Source organism: Musa acuminata, chromosome BXJ2-3 (genome assembly GCF_036884655.1).
Source record: "Musa acuminata AAA Group cultivar baxijiao chromosome BXJ2-3, Cavendish_Baxijiao_AAA, whole genome shotgun sequence".
Lineage (NCBI taxonomy): Eukaryota > Viridiplantae > Streptophyta > Magnoliopsida > Zingiberales > Musaceae > Musa > Musa acuminata.
This window is the reverse complement of record NC_088340.1, coordinates 9,013,730-9,037,422: the sequence shown is the minus strand read 5'-3', so window position 1 is coordinate 9,037,422 and position 23,693 is coordinate 9,013,730. Positions and strand designations below refer to the sequence as shown.

The 23,693-nt window shown below is 36.4% G+C and overlaps 1 protein-coding gene across 1 annotated transcript; it reads left to right on the top strand.

Annotated features, from left to right (window-relative positions):
- The first annotated feature begins 188 nt into the window (after positions 1 to 188).
- Positions 189 to 22,962, top strand: LOC135607257 (stromal processing peptidase, chloroplastic-like). Its single transcript, XM_065098930.1, has 25 exons — positions 189 to 481; positions 3,048 to 3,291; positions 3,958 to 4,193; positions 5,122 to 5,320; positions 7,196 to 7,243; positions 7,540 to 7,647; positions 7,761 to 7,949; positions 8,037 to 8,336; positions 9,497 to 9,598; positions 11,062 to 11,196; positions 11,685 to 11,909; positions 12,004 to 12,207; positions 13,183 to 13,353; positions 15,693 to 15,842; positions 16,458 to 16,595; positions 17,044 to 17,271; positions 17,455 to 17,607; positions 18,369 to 18,492; positions 18,915 to 19,050; positions 19,535 to 19,655; positions 19,741 to 19,821; positions 20,223 to 20,324; positions 21,402 to 21,552; positions 22,139 to 22,274; positions 22,753 to 22,962. The coding sequence occupies exons 1-24, from the start codon at positions 276 to 278 to the stop codon at positions 22,225 to 22,227; spliced, it is 3,840 nt and encodes a 1,279-aa protein (XP_064955002.1). The 5' UTR covers positions 189 to 275; the 3' UTR covers positions 22,228 to 22,274; positions 22,753 to 22,962.
- Positions 22,963 to 23,693: the final 731 nt, after the last annotated feature.

Here is a 23,693-nt window from a genome sequence, read left to right as displayed (position 1 = left end):
GAGAACAAAACCTAATTGCTTGACTTAATTGAAATAGAGCGGGACATTTGGCACTCACCAGGGGGCCCGCAGTATTCACCAATTGAGAGGCAGGTAGCCAACGCAAAGAAACTATAAGCGGGTTGGATAAAACAATACCTCAGGGTAAAGAGTGCCTTCTCGGCCTCAACCATTCTCCACAGCTCGACCCATGATTTTTCTTTGACCGATTGCCAGACCGCAAAATATAACGTGACGCAGTCCAAGAATCGAGGGGTGCAGGGCAGAAGCGAGCCATGGCCTCCTCTCCTCTATCCGCGGCGGCGGCGGCGGCGACCACGACGGCCACATCTCCGTATCTCCCCCCTTCTTTTCACCGACACCGTGGCGGCGGCCGCCCGAGGGGCTTCATCCCCGCCCGCCGCCTAGCCAGCAGCCAACGACGCCCTTCCCCCTTAGTCCACTCTGGTTGTCGCCTCTCCCTCCTTCCCCCACAACGGCGGTAATTTCCTTTGCTTCTCATTTGCTTCTTTCCATCGTCTTTCTTGGTGATGTCGTCTTCGTGGCCTGATTCGCAATTCTAGCTGTCGAATTGGAGGATTAGATACACTGTGTGTGTCCGAATGTTTTAGGGATGTCTTGTTTCTTGTTTTCTTGAACACTTTTTGGTTCAAGAATTGCTCTTCTTTAGCTGCGGATCAGTGGGATCTCTCGTTTACTTGTCTTGAAAGACATGGGGGATCTATTGTTTCTGTCCTCTTGATTTCTTGTATCGGGTTTCTTTCTTGTGGGTTTACATAATCGTATCTAGTAGGCAGAAATCCATTGCCAAAGGATGAGGAAAAGTCTGAAAACGCACGCAACAATGCCTAGACCGCTTGTCCTTCAGGACTTGGTAATGCCATCATATGCAAATTCACATAGTTGCCGTTCATCATATCAGATCTTTTGCTAATTTAAGATTGAAAAGTTAGGTACGGCCTTATCTTTTGATGTTCTCGAAGCCACATCTTCATTCTCCATCAAGGTGCATTGACCTAGCAATTGCAATATGAAAATTAAGATTCTCCTACGTCTTCATCTGCTTATTTCATCGTAATCCTTGTCTTTCATCTCTGTTGCTTCGTTCCAGAATTGGAGAAGTAAAAGTACTTCTGAATAGTTTGGGAATGTCGTGCTTCTAATTTTCTTGAAAAGTTTTGGTTCAAGAAATTTATCTCCTTGCTACATGTTAGTAGGCACACTCTGTTTGCTGATAGAATAACCTTACTTGCCTTGCAAAACGTTGAGGGCCTTCTGTTTCTTTTCTCTCATATATATATATATATGTATATGTATATATATATATATGTATATGTATATATATATATATATGTATATGTATATATTTATATGTATATATGTGTATATGTATATATGTATTTATATATATATATACACATATATACATATACATATATACATATACATATACATATACATACATACATATACGAGGAAGTATCTGATGAGAGCACCATAATGTCCCCAACAAACAGAAATCCATGATCAACTGGTGATAAGGGCTAAAACTCTAGGCAAAAATGCCTCTTCAGAACTTGATAATGACATAATATGCAAATTCATGTAATTCTCACTCGCCAAATCAGATCTTTTGCTTTCAAGACTTTAAGTGTGAACTGTGAAGTATTGATATTCTTAATGACATGGACTTCAAGATTCTGTAGAACACTAGCAATTGGAATGTGAAAAATAAGATAGGTAAAACTTTTGGAAATTTTTTAATGGTAGATGACTAGAAATGATTGTAGACTTGTTAAAGTTCATACTTCACCCCTCAATGTGAATGGAACTAAAATCACAGCTGTATGACTCTGCATCTTATTGCACTTTGCTTTCCTGCTTCAAGTTGTCTAGCAGAAAAAGGTGAAAAAAATGATAGAAATGTTATCACAATCTGTAAAGCATTTTTCATGAGCCTCAATATATTTTTCGGCGAACTTGCTTCAAGATTTGGGGCTTGGTAATGTTTGTTTCTTTCTACATAATAATTCTTTTCATTGTACATTTGCAGTGGTGATGTAATGTCATATGGTGAAAGTAATATCTAACTTGCATATTTGCTTGAAATCACTGATAAATATTGCACGGTTGTCAAGGATGTATGGTTCGTGAAGATCTTAAGCACTATGCACTTTTTTATTCAAAAAAGAAGAAAAAAATATATCACTTCAAAAAACGAATGCATCCTGCGACTTGCTTCTTGTTGGTCAATTGGTCCGTCTTTCATTTTGCAGCATAGTGCTAGAAATTCAGCTGGTATTTTCATCTGTTAATTATTAGCCATGGCCTCGATGGCATACAAGTTATTTGTCCTGATAATGAGAGAATTAATGAAAACAAAAACCGAATGCAAATCAAGGTTGAATATGACGTACCACTTTATCAATAACTTTCTCCACATGACTTTCTAACTTATGTCTTTGTTGGTTTATGGTGTCTTTTGTAGGTTATAAATTGATCAGACATGCATGAATTCTACAACCATTTAACTTTTAAGTTCAGGCATTGACCTTGTTATACGGACAATAGTTAAACAAAAGGAAAATGGTTTCTAACACATAAGAATGTTTTTAATCAAATTGTTGTTTCTCTTTGTTGGCAATAGAAAAGTTGGGATTTCATGTCTTGTGTGGTCAATTATCATGTTTCTGCACAGTTTTGTGTATGTCCACATTGCATCTAACTTGTTAAAGTCTATCATTTGTCATCCAAAGATTGCTGGTACAAACTAATGCCATTTGTGGAAGTCATTGGTTTGTCATCTGACAATAACTAATTTCATTTTCTTTTTCAACTTCCTGATTGTTGCGAATGTATCGATGCTTAGAAGTTCTGCCTATACTCTGTAGTTATCCCAGATGCAATGATTACTGTGTTCTACTCACAAATTCATGGCATTCTGTTGTCTGATGGTGCTTATATCACTGGTGTTCATAGTCTTTGGAATAAGCTTGCCCACTCGATTTTGATTGGCTGTTTATACTCTTTCATTTCCATGAATACAGAGGTATACATTTTCGAGCAAAGGAAAAGCAATTCATCACCACACAACCATGTGGCATTTCAAAGCAATATATTGATGAGATTGATGGCAGAGTTGTTGAAGGGCTATCTCGAGGATATCCTGGATGTGTTTCTTGTTTCCAAGGACACAATCGATCAAGGAGTTATCGTACAAGATACACACCAGGTGTCTTTCTGGATAAATCAGCTTGTCTGTTTCAGAAGCACTTAGTCGGGGGTAGATCAGTAAGTTAATCTTCCAAGTTCTTGCAATTGTCCGTATCTAGGCATCAGTTGTTTTGATACTCCACTTTGGAACCTAATGAGGTAGTCATCTAGGATTGTGTTTTCTCTTCAAGCAAAGTTTTGATTCTTTGTGGAGGAAATAAGATGAAGTAGCAGTAAACAAGTAAACCACCTTTCTAATTGTTTATAGGCTTCTGAACTGTATCAAAAGTCAACCTTGCATTTATGGCATTATGTTCAGCTTAATAACTTTTTATCCATGTACATCAGCATGGTATATGAGGACATGTTGATGCTTTCTGTTATGGTTGATTCATCTTCTACAGCAAAAATATGTATTTCCAGAGTTAGGCATGCCAGGAAATATTTACCATGCCTTTGATGTTTTTACATGGAGAAAAATCTGTTGATGTGTGAAACATAGATGCCCATGCAAAGAACTGATGCAATACACTGTTAAATTGTCGATGAACGACCCTAATATATCCATTATTTTTTTCTAAATTTAAAAGTGGTAAATAATATATACAAGGGAAGATGACCATTTACAAATTCAACTTGAATATGCCTTCAAATATTCAAAACCAGTGTTCCTTAGCTCTTTACTATATTTATTTGAACTCATGTAGCATATAGAGAGTTAATTTTTATATGGTTTCTTTTCAGGTGAAACTAGCTCATATTTTGCATGCTTTAGGTCCCGAGGAACCACATGTAGCAAGTACCTTGTCAGATACAGTCCTTGAAAAATCAGGTTCTACTTTCTGGGACCCAGAGGCGGAGAATGCCGAACTAGAAGGATTTCTGAATGCTCCACTTCCTTCTCATCCAAAACTGCACCGAGGGCAACTGAAAAATGGATTGCGATATATTATATTACCAAATAAAGTTCCAGCGAACAGGTATGCCATCAGCACAAGTTTGATTCTTTTAGTTCTGTTTATGACAATTCAATGGTAGTTAAGCTAAATAACTGATAATCACAAACCTGCAATATACTATTTCCCAATATTATACCACAGCTGGCAGCCACACAAATCCTTTCTGCTTGGAACTTAATCCTACTGCTTAAGGTGTCATTCGTGTGCCAAGAAAATATTGTACATTTTTAATTTTTTCCTCACGTTGTTATTGTTGTAGTTATATGACTCATCTCTTATTTGATACATAGTGCTTGACCTTAGTAGCTCGGTTCAGATGTTAACTTGTTATCATTGTTGTCATGTGACTCATGTCTACTATATTTGATATATTGTACTTGAGTTTGTCAGCACAATTTATTGGTAGGTATATTTAGACCATATTACCATAAACTGCTTAAGAACACGAGTTGCTTTTGGGGAAAATAAATCAGCTTTCAATTGGTTGACATTTTGCTGCTTTATGTTTTGTGGCAAACCAGTCCTCTTTTAATGAGTCTGTGCCTTTAGTCAATGTATGTGGATCCTTGTGCTATATTTACTTTCAATTGACCAACCTTTATATCTATCTTCTTTGTTTTTTTAATCTCTTACATTTAAGTTTTAACCATATTTTCTATCCCATCATACTTCTAGCCTTATGCTCTTATCCACTAGGAGTTCTTTTGACATACATTTTCATCCAGACCTGTGTCAGTGTATTTCTGTTAGCATATACGACTTGTCTAAGTCATTTAGAGTTGCTTTTTTAATCAAGTTAATTAGGATCTAATTATAAAATTCCTCTTCGAATTCTTCATCATATTTATTTGAGTTGATATGAAAAAGTTTTACTTAGCTACATTGGAAATAATATTTGGTTGGAAATGTAGGATCTTATCGTTTCTCTCTATGTATTTTGAATTTATAGGTTTGAGGCACATATGGAAGTTCATGTTGGATCAATTGATGAGGAAGAAGATGAGCAGGGGATCGCACATATGATTGAGCATGTTGCATTTCTTGGAAGTAAAAAGCGTGAGAAACTTCTTGGTACAGGTGCAAGGTCTAATGCATATACCGACTTCCACCACACGGTGTTTCACATTCATTCTCCAACTAGTACAAAGGTCTGTTTCTTGAGATTTTAGACCTTTTTATTTCACAAGAAGGTTCAAATGTTTTTTTTTTTTGTTTCTGGGGTGAAAGAAAAGCTATATTAACTAAAAAATGGGACTATACAGATCAATAGTAGGTGAATCACCTCTTCAAAATACACAAGTGTTCTGTCTACCAAAATTTGCAAGGTTACTTGCACAAAAATATTGTTGTTTCTGTTGATGTGAGATAATTGTATCAAGGTATGCAATTTCGAATAATATGGCCTGGTACGGGCGGTACGTACCGGTTCGTCAGCTGACCGGTACACGGACCGCCCGTTATCGGGCGAAATGATATATATATATATATATATATATATATATATATATATATATATATATATATATATATATATATATATATATATATATATATATATATATATCGAGCGGTATATTGAACGGTATACCGCTCGGTATACAGTATCGTATCGTATCGAGTGAACGTCGAAACTCCGGTTCGGTACGAAATTGTGAACCTTGCATTGTATAACATTGACAGTTTTGGAAAGATGGAAAATGTCATGGCAGAGGAGTGTAGTTGCCATTGGGATGCTTTTGGGATTCAAAAGCATATTGGCAAGGCTTTTGGAATTGGCAAAAACTCTGATGCAGGAAAGTTGCTCCTGTTGGACTGCTTTGAGACTGTTAAAAATAACTTGTTACATCCTGCCACTATTGGATTGTCTCTTGTGTCAGTAAGTAAGAATCTGGTCATAGGAGATATCACAGTAGAGGTTGAAAGAAGTAGAGCAATTGAATTGGTTAATGGAAGGGGTGATCCCAAGCGATCTCTCAGAAAAGTTAAAATGTTTTACTTGACCTTCTTGAGACTAACGATACTGTAAAGTCTGCCAGTTGTATGTGGTCTCTGAATGGTAGGTCTTTGTGTACTATGAATTAGTGCATGAACTTAACTATTTAAGTTTGCAGAAACAATCTAAAAGATAAAAGGCAAATATGAAGAAAATTTAAAACCCTGCATTTGACAAATTTGACCCTGGATTTTTTTCATATAACTCATCCAACCGCCTCCTTTTTTTTCCCTTATATATTATGTTATAATTTTTTGTTGATTGTGAACAATGAAAGCCAGTTCTACATTATCATGTGATAACAACGTATATAAGTAATATGGTTGTATAGTAGGTTATGATGATATTATTAAAAGAAGCATTTGCTATGCTTTTCTTATGTAACGATTTAAAGAACGTTCCATTTCTCAAGATCCTTATCAGTTTGTTTGTGGAGCTTGTGTATTTGTCAGCGAACATTTACTCCTTGACAACTATGGGTTTATTGAACTTATGGTTAGTGTTTATGTAACTTCTTGTGCAAGACTTAGCTTGAGAAGCTGGATGTAAACTTATCAGTAGGATATAACACATTTTTACAATTTCTGCACTTATCCGCCCTGGGTCTGATGGTGCTTATTAAGTTGTTGGGAACTGGCTTCACACACCAGTATTCCTGACAAGTTCTTATATTATTTAAAATTTATTGTAAGAATTTTTGTTTCTATTATTATTTTTGGTGCTAAAATAAGATGATATATTTTCTTTATTACTTTCTCATGAAAAATGTATATAAATGCTCATCGGGGAATGTTAGCATTCATATACATGGGGAGCAATGCATTCATTAATGAACTACTAGATTCACCTACCAGCTAGATGTTTCTACGACCTCCTAGTGTGTTTGTACATTCTGCAAGCATGGAGATAATGGGTTTATATGCTCTCTACCTAATGTTTATATTTCTTGATACTTTTCATGTCCCTTCTTGGTCTTACCTTTTTTAACAAGATGTTCATGTTTTTAGTGATCAATTGACTTTTGTTTCAGGACTCTGATGCAGATTTAGTTCCATGTGTATTGGATGCACTTAATGAGGTAAATAGCTTTCCTTGTTTATCTTCACCAGATGAAGAACATTTGGTTGACTGCATTTCTACATCTTGCATCTAGAGCTTTTATAGTTTTTACAAGGACTGTCACCTGATAATCATTGACTGTTCTTTTAGTGCAAAAGGGCATTATAAATGCTTTTCTCACAAATGGTGAATGAAAGGCTACCAAGTTGTTTTCAAGAAACATGAATTGAATTGCTGCATGCTAAGATTTTGTGTGAAAATAATTTTTGGTGCACTTGTACACACTTTATGATGGTTACTGCTTATTATTTTCAGATTGCTTTTCACCCAAAGTTTCTTCCATCTCGTGTGGAGAAGGAGAGAAGGGCAATTCTCTCAGAATTGCAAATGATGAACACAATAGAGTATCGTATTGATTGTCAGGTGAGCAAGAGTAGATCTTGAATTTGCTAAGTTTTAAGTGTTTCAGATGGTCCTTTTTGTATGATAGATTGTTAAATTCATAGAGTATATTGATCATGACTCCATTCTAGCAGTTGCTACAACATTTGCATTCAGAAAACAAACTGAGCAAAAGATTCCCAATTGGACTGGAAGAGCAAATCAAGAAATGGGACCCAGAGAAAATCCAGAAGTTTCATGAACGCTGGTATTTTCCTGCAAATGCCACACTATACTTAGTGGGGGATATTGATGACATTCCTAAGACAGAGGCGCAGATTGAGGTATGATTAAAACATTCTTTTCATTTTTTTGTTTTGTGTATAAGAACTTTATGTAAGCTGTTTACTGACATTTTGGATGTGATGTAGTTTGTTTTTGGAAAGACTCTTGCAAAGAGTGAAATGGCTAACATTCACACTCCCAGTACATTTGGTGCAATGGCAAATTTCCTTGTTCCAAAGCTGCCAGGAGGTCTAGCTGGTAGTCTGTCTAATGAGAGATCTTCTATCTCATTTGATCAACCACAGTTTACAAGAAGGGAGAGGCAGGCTGTCAGGCCTCCTGTAGAACATGAGTGGTCATTGCCAGGATTAGATCACAATACTAAGCCTCCGGAAATATTCCAGCATGAGTTGATTCAAAATTTTTCATTCAACATGTTCTGCAAGGTAACACATAATTGTCAGCTAATAAGTTTGTTCCTTAGTTTCTTTCTGCAATTCACATTGCTTTTCAGCCCGCTGACTGTCGTCCTCTATTTTGTTGCCGAGCATTTCCTTCCTATTTTACTCTTTAATTATCTAATATAAATGAGACATCATTTTAGAATTTTTAAGCAAGTTTAATATAACTTGTCTTAAAAAATGTTTCTATCTGGTATTTCTATTATGAAACTGGTTGCAATTCACATCTTAAGATTTTAAAGTGAAAAAGTTGGGCATCTAGTTTCCATGAGACGGGTAGGGGGATGGTAGGTCTCGTAAAACTTAATAATAGTTATGGTTCCTTAAGCTTTTATATTTGACTATAAAAATGAATATTTTATACAAAAAATAGAACATTGTGAACTAACTCTGGGGAGACGAGATTGCTGATTGTTTTATTGGTGTCAAAAGCTTACCAAACATAATAATAGTTCATGTTATAGTGAGGAATATTAACCATTCACATAGATATAATCCCGTATATTGACCTTTAAAAGGAAAATAGACAATCTTGAAGGGCAAGCAAGATTCAAGGGAACAAAAATTATCATCTTATCTAATATATAACTTAGTGGCATAACACAATGTTTGTCATGTCATCCACATATGGCCTTTTATTTCCTGAAAATGCCCACTAGGTGTAGGTTTATTTCTGGGATGGAGTCTTGGGCATGTAAATATTTCATTTTACAACTTATATGCAGATACCTCTACACTACAGTGCCTTTAATCTGGCCGTGTACTGGGAATATGTCGTGGACTTATTTCATTAAGGTTATGAAATAAGTATAAGAATGATGAATCGAATGCCAAAACTTGCCGTTTCTTTTCTTTTCACTTTCTAATAAAAGAAAAACTTCACTATTGGTTGGCTCCTTTTTTATTTTCTGAAATAGATAATCTTTTGTTCCTTCTACAAGTAAACCTAGCTTGATCTCTTACATGGTATATATATATCAATTCTATCTCCTAATTATGGATTATACAGAAAATCTGTCTTGGACATTCAAGGTCATCCTGTGATCTGTACAGCATGGCGGACACTACAATTTGTGTTTTCTGCTTACTGTTAAATTTGTACTTGATGCATATGTACTTCTAATGGTTCTTGTCTTTTCTTTTAGATTCCTGTGAGCCAAGTTTGCACATATGGAGACCTGCGTAATGTCTTGATGAAAAGAATATTTTTGACAGCTTTACACTTTCGGATTAACACTAGATATAAGGTAATTGCTATTCTGGTTATCGAGGATAATTTCTCGAAGCAATACCTTTTTCAGGATAATTACTACCATGAAGCGTGCTTTTTGTTTAAGAGCACAGTTGGTCTTTGAGATATTTTATTCTTATCCTTTCTGTAGTAGCAACAAAGTGATAGTTGAGTGATGACAATTGTGGATCTGCTCATTCTTGTTGATTTTAAATGTTCAATCAATGTTGCTTGTTCACTCAAATTTTGGGTATTGGGTTGCATATAAATGCTGTTGGGTTCTTTGGCATTGCAACAAAGGATGAATCCATCACCATTACAACTGAATCATTTGCCACTATAATTTATAGTTTTTCATGTCCTAAATTACATTGTTGCATACCATTGTATGGTAAACTGAAGGTAGCACCAATTAAGAAAATCATAGAAAAAATTGTTTTGTGTGGCTTTGACACATAAAGAAAACAATCAAGTGTGCCTAGAGTATAAGCAAAGGTTTCAACTTAATACCAACATGGTTCATGTTCTCTATGCTGGCCAGCATAGACAAATCTGGACTTGGTTGGTATGCCCCATTTCTATTGTGTCACAATGTGGCGAGCACAAATTAGTCTGGTCAGCATGTGCAATGCTTGATTTGAATTACATATGTAGATTGAGATAAAAAGAAAAGTATAAATAATAGTGCGAGACATGATGGGCTTACTGTATTTGCAGAGGTTGCCTCGATAGAGCTAAAATGAAACTAGAGTAGTTTGTAGGCCTACCCAATTACTTGGGAATAGTCTTATCATTGCTGTTGTAGTAATTGGTTGTTGTTGCAATACTTTATTAGTTTATAGTTTATACCATGGTTTTAAATCTTAGCGCTGGATCCTACTCCAGTCCTTAGCCAGACTGGTACTGCTACCAGTCTGGTATCTATTGGTGTATCAACGCTTGGTATAGTGGCAATATCAGCTGGCATCAAGAAGGGGGAGGGGGAGGAGGAGAAGGAGAAGAGGAGGGAAAAAAGTGGAATACGAGGAGGAAGAGGTAGATGAGTACTATGGGACAGGTGAAGACAAGAAACCGGTGGCGCAAGTAATGCGCGGTCGTGGGTGGGGGGGATTGGTGTAATCAGCAATTGGCTATGCCAGGACTATGTTATATTTGTTTTCCTTGTAGCTGTCTTTTATACACTCGACACCTTTGAAGCTTTATTGCTTCTCCTGATTTATATAGACTATGTTTCGATCTTGTTCTAGAGCACTTGGTGATTTGCTTCTAGTGGTATTTTATTACTATGGAAGTATGGAACTATAACTCGCAAATGGCTATACTGATTTATATATACTATGTAACTGGCAAAGTATCGTCAACAAAGGAATTAATTAAAAAAATATTGTCCTATTCATGTTAGAACTTCCTATTGTTGCTTCAGATGTTTCTTTAAGTTGAAATTACAATTATTTATATTTGGTTGTTGGAACTCTGCAGAGTTCAAATCCTCCTTTTACGTCGATCGAGTTAGATCATAGTGATTCAGGAAGAGAGGGATGCACTGTTACCACTCTCACTGTAACAGCAGAACCCAAAAACTGGCAGAGTGCTGTTAAAGTTGCTGTACAAGAGGTTTGCACCTTGGTTTTCTCATTGAGATGCATTTCAGTTGATTAGATACATACCTGAACCATAATTGATGGAACAATCCATGTTCAGTAATGAAATTACTAATTGTTTCCACTTTCCAGATGTTGTATCATAATATATGTTATTTTATTGCAAGCTATTTAAGGCTGTATTCTTCATTGAACTTGTAAAAATCATATTTTAAGCTGAGTGCCTCCAGTAACTGATGGCTATATTGTCAGTCTTGGATTTTGGTACTGTGCATCTGTGTGGTGCACAGCACCAAAACTGTGGTACTGCACATGTATGATTTCTAGATTTTATTAGTGAATCACCCCTTAACATTTAAAATTGTGGTACACTAAAAATTTCCTATTCCAAAGGCATTTCTTTTTTAGCATCATGTATCTAACTTGAAATGATGAGAAATTGGTCCTTGTATCTTTTCATCATTTATGATGTTCCATGACTTATGTTTGTCCTGGAATCAGGTTCGAAGACTTAAGGAATTTGGTGTAACAAAAGGAGAACTAACTCGCTACATGGATGCTTTGTTGAAAGATAGTGAACAATTGGCTGCAATGGTTGATAGTGTCCCATCTGTTGACAACCTAGAATTTATTATGGAAAGTGATGCTCTTGGTCATACCATCATGGATCAGAGACAGGGACATGAGAGTTTGGTCACAGTTGCTGAAACAGTCACTCTTGAAGAAGTAATTATTTTAACTATTCTTTTTCTGATTGTGTGCTATTCAGTCTTCTCAACAAATTTTTTTGTTAGATGTTAATTGCTTATGGTTGCTGTAGGTTAACTCCATAGGTGCGGAAGTGTTGGAGTTCATTTCGGACTTTGGAAAACCCACTGCACCGCTTCCTGCAGCCATCGTTGTATGTGTTCCGAGCAAAGTACATATCGAAGGAGTGGGAGAAACCGAGTTTAAAATCTATCCACATGAAATAACTGATTCTATAATAGTGGGTTTGAAGGAACCCATACATGCCGAACCTGAGGTATGGTCTTCTCAACTCTTGGAATCAAGTAATATGTATTTGTTTGTCCTCTCAAATATGTTACTATGTAGACTTTAGTGTGTCATTGCAGTATGTGCATACTTATATCTAAACCAGGCAAAATCATCCCATGCTCATCCCAGTTGGCTAATGGACCTGTAAATATTAGCATTTATAGATCGGTACAGATGGTTTTTAAACCTTAGACATGATAGGCTGTGCAATGTACAAACAAAGAAGATATGTGATGGTTTTATAGATGACAAGGACTGAAATGTTTCTAGTTAATAGTTTTATTATGTTATTAAAACTTTTGGTTGTTTTATTTATTTTTTATCTTTACTTGTAACATTAGGAATTAAAATAATGGTAAATAACTGGGTGGATATCTATTTCTGACAATAACTTACTTTTTTAATTGATAGGATTTTATTTGATTATAAATTAAGAAACAAAAATCTTCGGGTCATACAAATCATAATATTAAATTTGTTAGCTAGTATTAAATAAACCCATGTTTTTCTTATATCAAAGTGTATCTGTGACCATTTTGATAAATGGAAAATGTTTTTTTTATAAATTTCAAGTCCCTGTCTATTTCCTTTGAATCTCTTTCTATCAATTATAACACCATATGTTTATCCTTTTTCTATTTCTTTCTACCACCACATAAAGATCTGATTCTTTTTCCTTGCCGTCTGACTTCTATGTTAAATTATGTTTACTATGAACGCAAGCCACAGGTTCGAAATTGCAAAATTTTCTCAACCTCAATGGTTATTGAGCAGCTGCCTTTAGGGGCTATGTTTTATTATCTCTCTTTTAGTATGTGAATTATATTGTCTGGGAGAGTTATCAGTTCCTATAGGAGAAAAAAAGAATAAAATCTATAGTAAATTTATGGTAGGAATTCTTGAATCAAGTTGTACATATTCATGTAGCTTTTGAACTGTATATCATCTCTTTTTTCTGCAGCTTGAGGTGCCAAAAGAACTTATAAGCCAGGCAGTGCTGGAGGAGTTGAGGGTGCAACGAAGACCCTCTTTTGTTCCCATGTCAAAGGAAGGCAATGCAACAAAACTATTTGACAAGGAAACTGGCATAACACAGTGTTGTCTTTCAAATGGGATTCCTGTAAACTACAAGGTACTTATCTTTAGTAATGATTGCTGTGTTCACCATTTCTCTATATAAAGTATAAACTATAAACTATATAATTATGTTCATTTTTTTGTTCATTTTGAAAAACCTTTTGTAGACGAACAAGAACTGATTGCCTGAAAAAGCACCCAAAAATTATTATCTCCTCAAGTCACGTATATGCTGTCATATATGCTAAAAATGGAATAACAACCTTTTTTTTATGCATTGTGCATATAGGATAAATATGGTAGTCAAGTGAATACCCAGCATAGAAACAATGCATGCTGCGTGGCTGTGCTGTGCTAATTTGTTGCTGGTTACGAATTCTCGTTAAAGGTTTGTATCAGTGATTTAAAAAGGCGCTCGGGCGCTCGCCTAGGTGCTCGGGCGAGGCGAGGCGAGGCCCGAGCACCTCGCTAATCTCCCAGGCGGCGCGCTTCAAACAGGCGCCGCCTGGGCGCTCGCCCGAGCCCAGGCGCTGGGCGCTTCAGGCGAGCGCTTGGGTTAACCAAGGCGACCGAACCAGGATTTTAGGTCTGATTCGGTCCTGGTTCGGTCTCTGATGGTTAGTTGGTTCAATCGAACCAACTAAAATCGATATAAGTGAGAACCCAACCCTAACCTTCGCCACTGCCGCTCCCGATCCCGATGCTCGCCGCTGTCGCTGCTCGCAAACGCTTCCGTTGTCGCCGCTCGCCGTTGTCGCTGCTCGCAAATGTTGCCTCTGTCGCAGCTCGCGCCTCCCGCTGCTCGCCGCTCCTGCTCCCGCTGTCGCTGCTCACAAATGCTGCCTCTGTCGCTGCTCGCAAACGCTGTCTCTGTCGATGCTCGCGCCTCCCGCTGCTCGCCGCTCCTGCTCCCGCTGCTCATCGCTCGCAAACGCTGCCGCTGTCGCTGCTCGCCGCTCCCTTTCCCGCTCTCGCTCCCGCTGTCGCTGCCGTTGCTCGCCGCTACTGCTGTCGCCGCTGCCGTCGCTCGCCGCTGCTACTTCCTCTTTTCTCAGTCAGCAGGCTTATACTGTTAATATTAAGTTTATTTGAAATGATTAATTTTCTTAATTTAATAGTATATTTTTATTTAAAATTTTAAATAATTATATTTATTATTATATTATATATTTTTATATTTTAGCACCTCGCTTCGCTCGGGTGAGCGCCTAGGCGAGCGCCTAGCGCCTCGGGCATTTTTGGACCTTGGCGCCTTTTAGCGCCTGACGCTTTTTAAATCACTGGTTTGTATTATATCTTCATAATATGCATGGTGGCCTGTGCCATTGCAGTGTGCAAACATGCCCTGTTAATGTCACCCAATGTTTCATGTTTTGTTCGGATCTGTACAAAACGAGCGGTACGTGTGGCTCTGGGCGTGAACTGGACCACCCCCGTTTTGGGTGGTATGGTCCAAACCATTATATATATATATATATATATATATATATATACACACACACACACATATACTTTAGGGTTTACATTCATGAGCCCTCTTTGCTTGAATGTCAGCTCTTTTGCCTCATGCTCCTCTTCCTCCATTGCCTCCTCTTATTCCTTTCTCTTTGTCCATTGTCTCCACTTCTTGTTCTCTCCTCCTCCTTCCTCTTTGAGTCACCCGTACATATTAGTGTATCATGTGTTGGTACATACTACATACGTACTGACTGGTACATATCGGTCCGACTAGGTGTCACTGACATGCATTGACATTAGACATTGGCATGGTGCTTTATGGTGCCAACAAGTGACTCAAATGTGAGACGATATTGTCACTCTTGGTCACCATTTTGGAAGCAGAACCTGTGCAAAATTGTTAAGCCTTACTGCAAGGCCTGCATTTTCATTTTTCTAATTGTAGTTGCTTCTTATGGAAAAAGAATCAGAATCATTTTCCCTTACCAGGGTATTTCCTTTTCAAGTCTTGTTTAATGGAATCATTTACTCTTATTTGCCTTTTCCTCAATGTGTTTAATTGTTAGATATAGATCAAAAAACATCATTATCTGCAGTTGCCTGATTTTTCTTTCTTTATGGTGCCAACAAGTGTCTCAAATGTGAGACGATATTGTCACTCTTGGTCACCATTTTGGAGGCAGAACCTGTGCAAAATTGTTAAGCCTTACTGCAAGGCCTGCATTTTCATTTTTCTTATTGTAGTTGCTTCTTATGGAAAAAGAATCAGAATCATTCTCCCTTACCAGGGTATTTCCTTTTCAAGTCTTGTTTAATGGAATTATTTACTCTTATTTACCTTTTCCTCTTAATTGTTAGATATAGATAAAAAAACATCATTATCTGCAGTTGCCTGATTTTTCTTTCTTTTACTTTTCTGTGTTTTTTTATGAACAGATAACAGAAAATGAAGCTAGGTGCGGTGTCATGCGCCTCATTGTGCGTGGTGGAAGAGCAACTGAAACTTCTGTATCAAAAGGAGCTGTTGTAGTGGGTGTCCGAACTCTGAGTGAAGGTGGATGTGTCGGTAATTTTTCCAGGGAACAGGTGCAGTTTTCTTTTTGCAATATGCTTATATGGACAAAATGGGATTCATTTACTTTTTGTGAATATTGCCAACTTTCTCATTTGAGAATGCATAAAAGAATGTTTTGAAGTTTCTGGTCCATAAACTAGTTTCGTATGAGTAGTTTATTTTTGACCTGAATGAATTTGTTGTTCATCTCTTACTGTAGTAATTTTATGGTTGTTCTTTATCTTGAGATGTATTTCTTAAGGATACTGAAGATTTATAGGCTCTAGGAACAGCAAAAAGTGGAGTGTTGGTTGGAGCAAGCTGCCCTATTCTATTAAGATTCTATTTGGAAATCTGTAGGATTGTAAAACTATTCTATGTATTATTCTGCAGTCTTGTAGTATTGTGTTGTCTCAAATAAATGACAACTATTGTATTCATATATTGGATTAATGTGTAATTAAAAGAAGGATGTTGGGTTAACGTGGAAAGAAATAAAAGTATATGCCTGAAAAGAAATAAAACAACCATTAAAGAACAATATAAAAGGTAATTTATAGTGTTGTCCAACCAATTAGACAAGGAGTGAAATGTATTTAGTTTTTGATCTGCTTCTCAACTAGTTGACTTGTTCTGCTCTTCTCCAGGTAGAACTTTTTTGTGTTAATCACCTAATAAACTGCTCCCTGGAGTCCACTGAGGAATTCATTGCTATGGAATTCCGATTTACTTTAAGAGATAATGGAATGCGTGCTGCTTTCCAACTTCTTCATATGGTACTTGAGGTAACAATATTTCTTTTGAACTTCTTCACTTTGTCTATGTCCATAATTTGAATTCTATTTGTGCTTATTTTTAGGAGTCTAGCATCTATCTAGAATGTGATTGGTTAAAGTTACATGAGCTGAGTTTATTTTAAGAATTTTTGTTTTTGAAGTTCTTGAAAGACTTTTGATGTTGGCCCTATCAAATCTTTTTCTTTGTTTCATTGATTTATTGAGTTACCTATTCTAGTTGTACCAAGCACATTTTAAGCTGGTCATGATGATTTTTTGCCAACTGGAGATGCCAAACTGTTGTAGCTGTTGTAGTTGGTTCACTGTTGGAGCTGCAACACTTAGAAAGAGAAAAATAATATAAGATGATTCTTCATTTTTTATTAACCCTTAAATCATATTGTGGGCTTCTCTTAAGTTGATATTGGATCAATTGAGTTTAAGTTTCTTGTTGCAGCATAGTGTGTGGCTAGAAGATGCATTTGATAGAGCCAGGCAGCTATATCTATCATATTACCGTTCCATTCCAAAAAGCTTGGAGCGCTCTACTGCTTTCAAACTTATGCTTGCAATGCTAAACGGCGACGAGAGATTTGTTGAGCCAATGCCAGAGTCTTTGCAAAATTTAACACTTCAATCAGTAAAAGATGCTGTAATGAAGCAGTTTGTTGCTGACAATATGGAGGTGGACATTTTTTTTTTGGTTTGATCACAATGATTATTTTGTTCTCAATGTTTTGTTTCATGTTAACTTGTTGATTAACAAGGTATGGGTAAGTAAATGATTGCATGACATGCACAGGATTCCTTGTTCATATCACCTGCACATCTCTTTCTCTGTTAAACTAATTTGCTATTGGTATAACAGGTTAGCATTGTTGGGGATTTTACTGAGGAAGACATTGAAGCTTGTATTCTTGATTATCTGGGAACAGTTAGCACTGCAAAAAGTCCTAACATTGAGCAGTCTTTTGAACCAATTATGTTCCGACCTTTCCCATCCGATATTCATTTCCAACAAGTATGTGTTCTAAGCTATTAACATCATGACTCTTCCATGAACATCAGAATTGCCCATGTTTTACCCTTCATTTACATAAAACATTCCGGAATTTGAGCTTATTATTCAGAGATAATACTGTCATTTTGAGATAACTAGTGCACTTACTGTATTTACAGTCCATATCTTTCCAGCAAGTCATAAGGGCCCAATCATTTGGTTCTGCTATGTGGATCATTTTAAACAATTTGAGCTATGTTAAGGCCAATATCAATAGTCAAACTGCACCCTGTCTCTCTGTCCTTAAACTCAATGCACAATGTAAATGTTCAATGTTTAAAGAGTGGTTTTTTTACTTAGAGAGGGAGAGGCAGCAATTTAAAGGACTTGGCAATCCTTTTTTTCTTTCCTATGTAAATATCCTTTTGTCATCACTTCATTTTTTAAATACATATTTTGTTTTCATGTATTCAGGAGCACTTTTTGGTTGGGAACCATTAGGTAATTATTTTAGTGAAGTGAAATGATTTTAAATGTTTTTTATTCATTTCTTGTCACTGAGAAAAAAGGATAGCTAGCAGGTGTTTGGGATAGATAATCTTAAGAGGCTTGGAAGCAGGAAGTCCAGGCAGTTGTTTTGTGAAGTTCTGCTTCATGGCAGCAACATGATTGGCTTATGTCTAGAATTTTGTGGATTTCATTATTTGATTGATTCACTTACTCATATATTTCAGTGTTCAAATGTTGAAGCTTGTTAGTCTAAAAATCATTTTCATTGGCAGGTGTTCCTGAAAGACACTGATGAGAGAGCATGTGCATATATTGCGGGCCCAGCCGCAAGCCGTTGGGGATTCACTGCTGAAGGAAGAGATCTTTTTTATTTGATTAATGCATCAAATATGGATGGTACATTATGTTTGCTTGAAACTCTTGACAAAGACTGCTCCTTTTCTTTTCCATGGCTTCCTTTGTCTTTGATTCCTTTGTGCATCCATCTTAGTTCTTTATGATTTTATTCTAAACATAATTGATGTGGATAAATTCCAAATGGGATGGTCATCTTTTATAGATATCATCTCAGTAACAAATCTAGTCTCAAAGCATGCTAATTTGACAGTCCAATTCATTTCCTCAAAAGATAGTACTTCAATTCCACAAGTGCTTTTTTTTTCCGAAAAAAATTGAAGGAATTAAGCTTATTAGTAACTGCATCAAAATGAATTGTATATTTGTTTGGACAAACTTAGAATGCTGATATTTGCTATGTATATGCCTATTTTTGGGACTTACATCTACTGGCTGAAACTGATTGAATTGTTTTAATGCAGATGAAATGTCCAACTCAGATAAAATAATTCACTTGGAAGAGAAAAATGTTGAAAAGAATGGTAAAAAAGGTATTCGCAGTCATCCGCTATTCTTCAGCATAACCTTGGGGCTGTTAGCTGAGATCATAAATTCAAGGTACATGGGTTGTCATTGGTTGGTAAATATATTTAGCTCATGTCAATATTGCACTTTTCGTAATATTGATTAATTAGTTAAATTAGAACTTGACTTTAAGATGTAACTATGAAACTTTTTTTTTTTGTGGCCTATTCATTTTTCAACTTAAAGATTCAAATTCCAGATGATATTTATCTCTTTGGTTCAACTTTGCCCTTTAATTTAGTTGGAACTTGGAGGATGGATGCTTCTCTTTTCTCCTGTTACTTTCTCAATATGCAATTGGCATCTTGTGATGTATAATCATGTCATTCATTTATTATCACATAATAGATTCAATGGATTTACCCTTTATCTAATCTTACACATCCATCATTTTCTCTTTGCAACTTTTTATAAATAACACTCGTGAACCGTATACACGGTGACGACTGTCCTTTTACTTATAAGCTCAAATGGTTACTGACATAATGTATGCCAATACATGTGTATCCTGTCCCAGGCTCTTCACAACAGTCAGGGATTCTCTGGGATTAACATATGATGTATCATTTGAACTAAGCCTTTTTGATTGGCTGAATCTTGGGTGGTATGTTATATCGGTGACATCGACTCCAAGCAAGGTATGGTCAATCTGCCTCTGAACAAATTATCTCATGTGCTTGCTCCAATATCCAGGTGCATCAACCTGTGTGATTTCTTTTCAAGGTATATAAAGCTGTTGATGCATGCAAGAATGTTCTCAGGGGTTTACACAGTAACAAGATTGCTCAGAGGGAGCTGGATCGGGTTAGTGAATATCTAGCCTGTTATATTTATCTAATAATTTGTAACCACGTGTCCAGATCTATGAAATGGAACTGTGCAACTACAAATTTGATAAATTAGGTTTTGACTGTAATCTGGCATATGAAATGTAATAGGGAATTAAAGCTTAAATTTTAATGCACTATCTATCTTCCTCCATGGAACCTAATGAAGTATTTTTTAGTCCCCACCAATATCATGTTTTATTGTTTAGTTGCTTAGGGTACATAACCTTGTCTCTTAAAATGATTTTGAGTAGGAATGGTCAGAATAATTGCCTAAGTTGTGCAATTGTTTAATTCTGTTTAGAAGGTTTTGATTTCACTATTGGGCCTGAATAGATAATATGGAGATCACTAACATCAAAACTATTGTTATTGCAGGCAAAGAGGACTCTGTTGATGAGACATGAGGCTGAAACCAAGTCAAATGCTTACTGGTTAGGATTGATGGCCCACCTTCAATCTTCTTCCATTCCAAGGAAGGTAAATTCAGTGCTTCATATTTCTTTGATGTTTCTTGTTGTAAGGTATACCTATTGGTATGTGAGTATCAGTTGAAAGTGGAAACAAAGTCTAAGTTTCATTTCCCTGGCTGTTGTTGCTGTCATTCTTTCTTTTATCTTTATTCTTCTGTGTTTTACATTTGTCTAGTTTTTGATAATTGTGGGAATTTACAAACCTGCATGGTTGTTGAGGTATAGAAAGTCTTATCTATTCTTAGTCTACAGAACCTTTTTGTTGATCGAGAAGGCCTGGTGGCTGCTATCAGATTTATAATACATTGGACTGGTATGTACCAGCCGGTTTTTACCAGTGTGATTAAGAACCAGTATCATATCAGGTGGCTCAATTATAGTCAGTATTATTATTAATTTTTTTTAATGATATCAATATATACCAGTACTGGTCTATCAATGTGCCAAACTACTATTGGACCAATATTTAAAACCATGACTTCAATATTTTAATCACCTTTCCCACAACAAAACAGTGGAGACCTGGTGTCCATCTCCCATTACTCTAGAGATAAAATCTGCTGGTGCCCGCTTGGCAAAACATGAACTAACTGAGATTTCAACTGGGATGTTTTTTTACTGAAAATCATCTTTTGTGATGAATGCACATAAAGGTTGAAAGTATTTTTCTGGTGCAAAAGTAATTATGCAAAATGTTATAATTTGATTTTTTTTTTTTGAAGTGAATACTCAAATTGAGTATGAGTTAGCTGTGTGTAAAGGCTATCAGCTTATTGAACTGGACCTTAAGTATTTGTTTCCTGTATGGTGCCTTTATGAATTGCTATAATGGGAGAAAACATCGATAGTTGTCGCTAGGAGTAGTTTTATAAGGTATGCAAATTCAGGAAGCAACACATATGTTGCAATAAAGTCCAATTCCAGTTGTCCTGTGCTCCATCTTTCTTATTCTCCCTGATGTTTCTTTGTTTCCTCTCCACTTTTGTTCATCTTTTCTCCTGGCTTTGCTTTTGGTATAAAACGTATCAGTCAGATTTTTTTTCTTTCTTTTTTTTCTTTTCTGACAGTTTGTGATGGATTACAGGACATCTCATGCATCAAAGACTTAACTTCCTTATACGAAGCTGCAATGATTGAGGACATATATGTTGCTTATGAACATTTGAAAGTAGATGATACTTCCTTGTTTTGTTGTATTGGAGTCGCTGGTGCCCAGGCAGGCGAAGATATTTCTGGTAATACATGCATCTTATATGAGTTATATTGTTTATTGCTGAAATATTTTCCATAATCATTTCTGGAACAGCTTGTCTGATGCTCGTAAGGATCAACATAGGATCAAAGGGAGCATGTTTTTCTTCTATCATGTAGTTGCCATTCTTTTTAAAAATGCATCAGCCACTTGGCACCATACATGCAGTTACATGCCTGCATTAGACTCCTCATGGGGAGTACTTGCAATCAAGGTTTGCAACCTAGTACCTTTATCTCTTTCTTGGGAGTACTTGTAATCAATGTTTTATTGTGGGATCTGTCGTTGACAACCAAAACAGCTGTTGATCGGCAACTGTAGAGAGATGTACTGTTGACATGAGGATTGGATTGTGGGACATGATGTTTTGGCTGTCAACATCAGGTCTCCAAATTTAAGACGTAAAATAACATTTTTTGAGTGAAATCGTCTGGTCAAAGTGCTGGTACATGGTTTTATCTGTAAATATGGGTCGATATGTACCGTTCCTACAGTTTTTAAACTTTGATTATAATACAGCATAAGATTGTTCTATTGTGCTCTTATTTTCTTTTATCATCATCTGACAGATTTAGGAGATGAGGAGCTAGATGTTGGTCACCATGGAATGGCTTCTTCTGGCCGTGGTTTGTCAACAATGACGCGTCCAACAACCTGATCTTCCTTGAGTGTTCCTATTGGCCTGAAATCTTAGTCATCTTGGAGGTAAAGTTGTGGTGATATGCATATGCAAAAAAATTGTCTTTACTGTAATTTGTTTGGCTTAATGCTACAACATAATCTTCGTTTGACTTGCTTGCTATCATTAGTTCCTCGATGAATGGATTTGAGATCTGAAAATAATTCCCTTTTGAGTACACCCATCTTTTACCTTATGCCACACAAAAGATATACCAGCGCATGGTGCATCATAATTTTCTGTCAAGTGCTTTTTCTGGAATTAGAAAATCAACTAACATGACATTCGTCTCATTTAGCACTTGTCGACCATCTTCTGTCTGTCCATTAATGTTAGCATGTAGGTAGCATGTAGGCGCACGTGTAGAGTGTTGCTTGTTAAAATTTCTTTACTTGAACTCTTTGAATTTTGCCCTTCTTCCTGAAGCTTACTTATGTGTAGATCTATTGCACATTTTGCTCGTCTTATACCATGGATTGAACGATTCCCATTTGTTTGTAACAGTTCATGGGTCAAAGTGGAAGAACCCTGGGATGCTCCTTGGAGCGCCGTTCTTCATGCAACATTGTAACCTCATACAGATCAGTCACTGGCGGGGATGGATACCAACAAGAAAAAAACTTCTCTGAATTTTAAACAGGTTTCATTTTTTTATTATTATTTGGTGTAAATTGTATATGGAAATAAATGAAGAAAAAAAATTCAGTTATTTCTTGGGGAGCTGTTATTTGGTTCATTTGATCTCGCGCAGCGCAACCACTGGATTTGTTGTAGCTCTGATTCCAAACCCCCTGATCAACCTCGAACTCGATTTCGTACAATCTGAACCGAACCCCTTCCCAAAGAAGTGCTGAGAACTGTGCGGCTGACCGCGAGATGGCATCCGTTGGTTTGGGTGCTCTCGGGGCCAAACCTGAAATATGCTTGGCTATGCTATCACGACAGGTTCGATCTATCAAGTGAACGACAACGTGGAAGAGGTTCAAAAGACGCGAGAAAACAAAAAAGAAAGCCCTTGTAGCTAAGAAAATGATACATTTATTTCAACTGGTAAAAGATTGAGTAAGATTCCATATACATATGTTTTAGGATTCGGTATAAACATTTGTGCCATACTAAACCTATCTATAAATATATATAATTTTGCTCATTTTACATCATCTTTAAAAATATTACACTCTAGCAATGCCTCTGTGATACCAACAAAAATTTAAATATCATACTTTTTTTTAACTTTTACTGTGACATCAACTGATAGGTTGTTCATTTGCTAATCATAGTCTGAATTATAGAAATAGTATCTGTACTTTTATTATGCATTTTATCTTTTAGTTAAACGAAATTCTATTCAATGTCTCAGTATAAAACCTCCGATTCTCAAATGAGATATTCTCAATTAATATAATAGCTAAGAAAGGATCTTCATTTTTCGTTCTGTGAGTCCC

Bases quoted from the DNA above. Each gene is read 5' to 3' on its own strand.
- LOC135607257 (XM_065098930.1), top strand. From the start codon at position 276: ATGGCCTCCTCTCCTCTATCCGCGGCGGCGGCGGCGGCGACCACGACG. The intron at 3,292-3,957 runs GTAAGTTAATCT...GTTTCTTTTCAG, and splicing joins ACTTAGTCGGGGGTAGATCA to GTGAAACTAGCTCATATTTT. The intron at 11,910-12,003 runs GTAATTATTTTA...TGGTTGCTGTAG, and splicing joins AAACAGTCACTCTTGAAGAA to GTTAACTCCATAGGTGCGGA.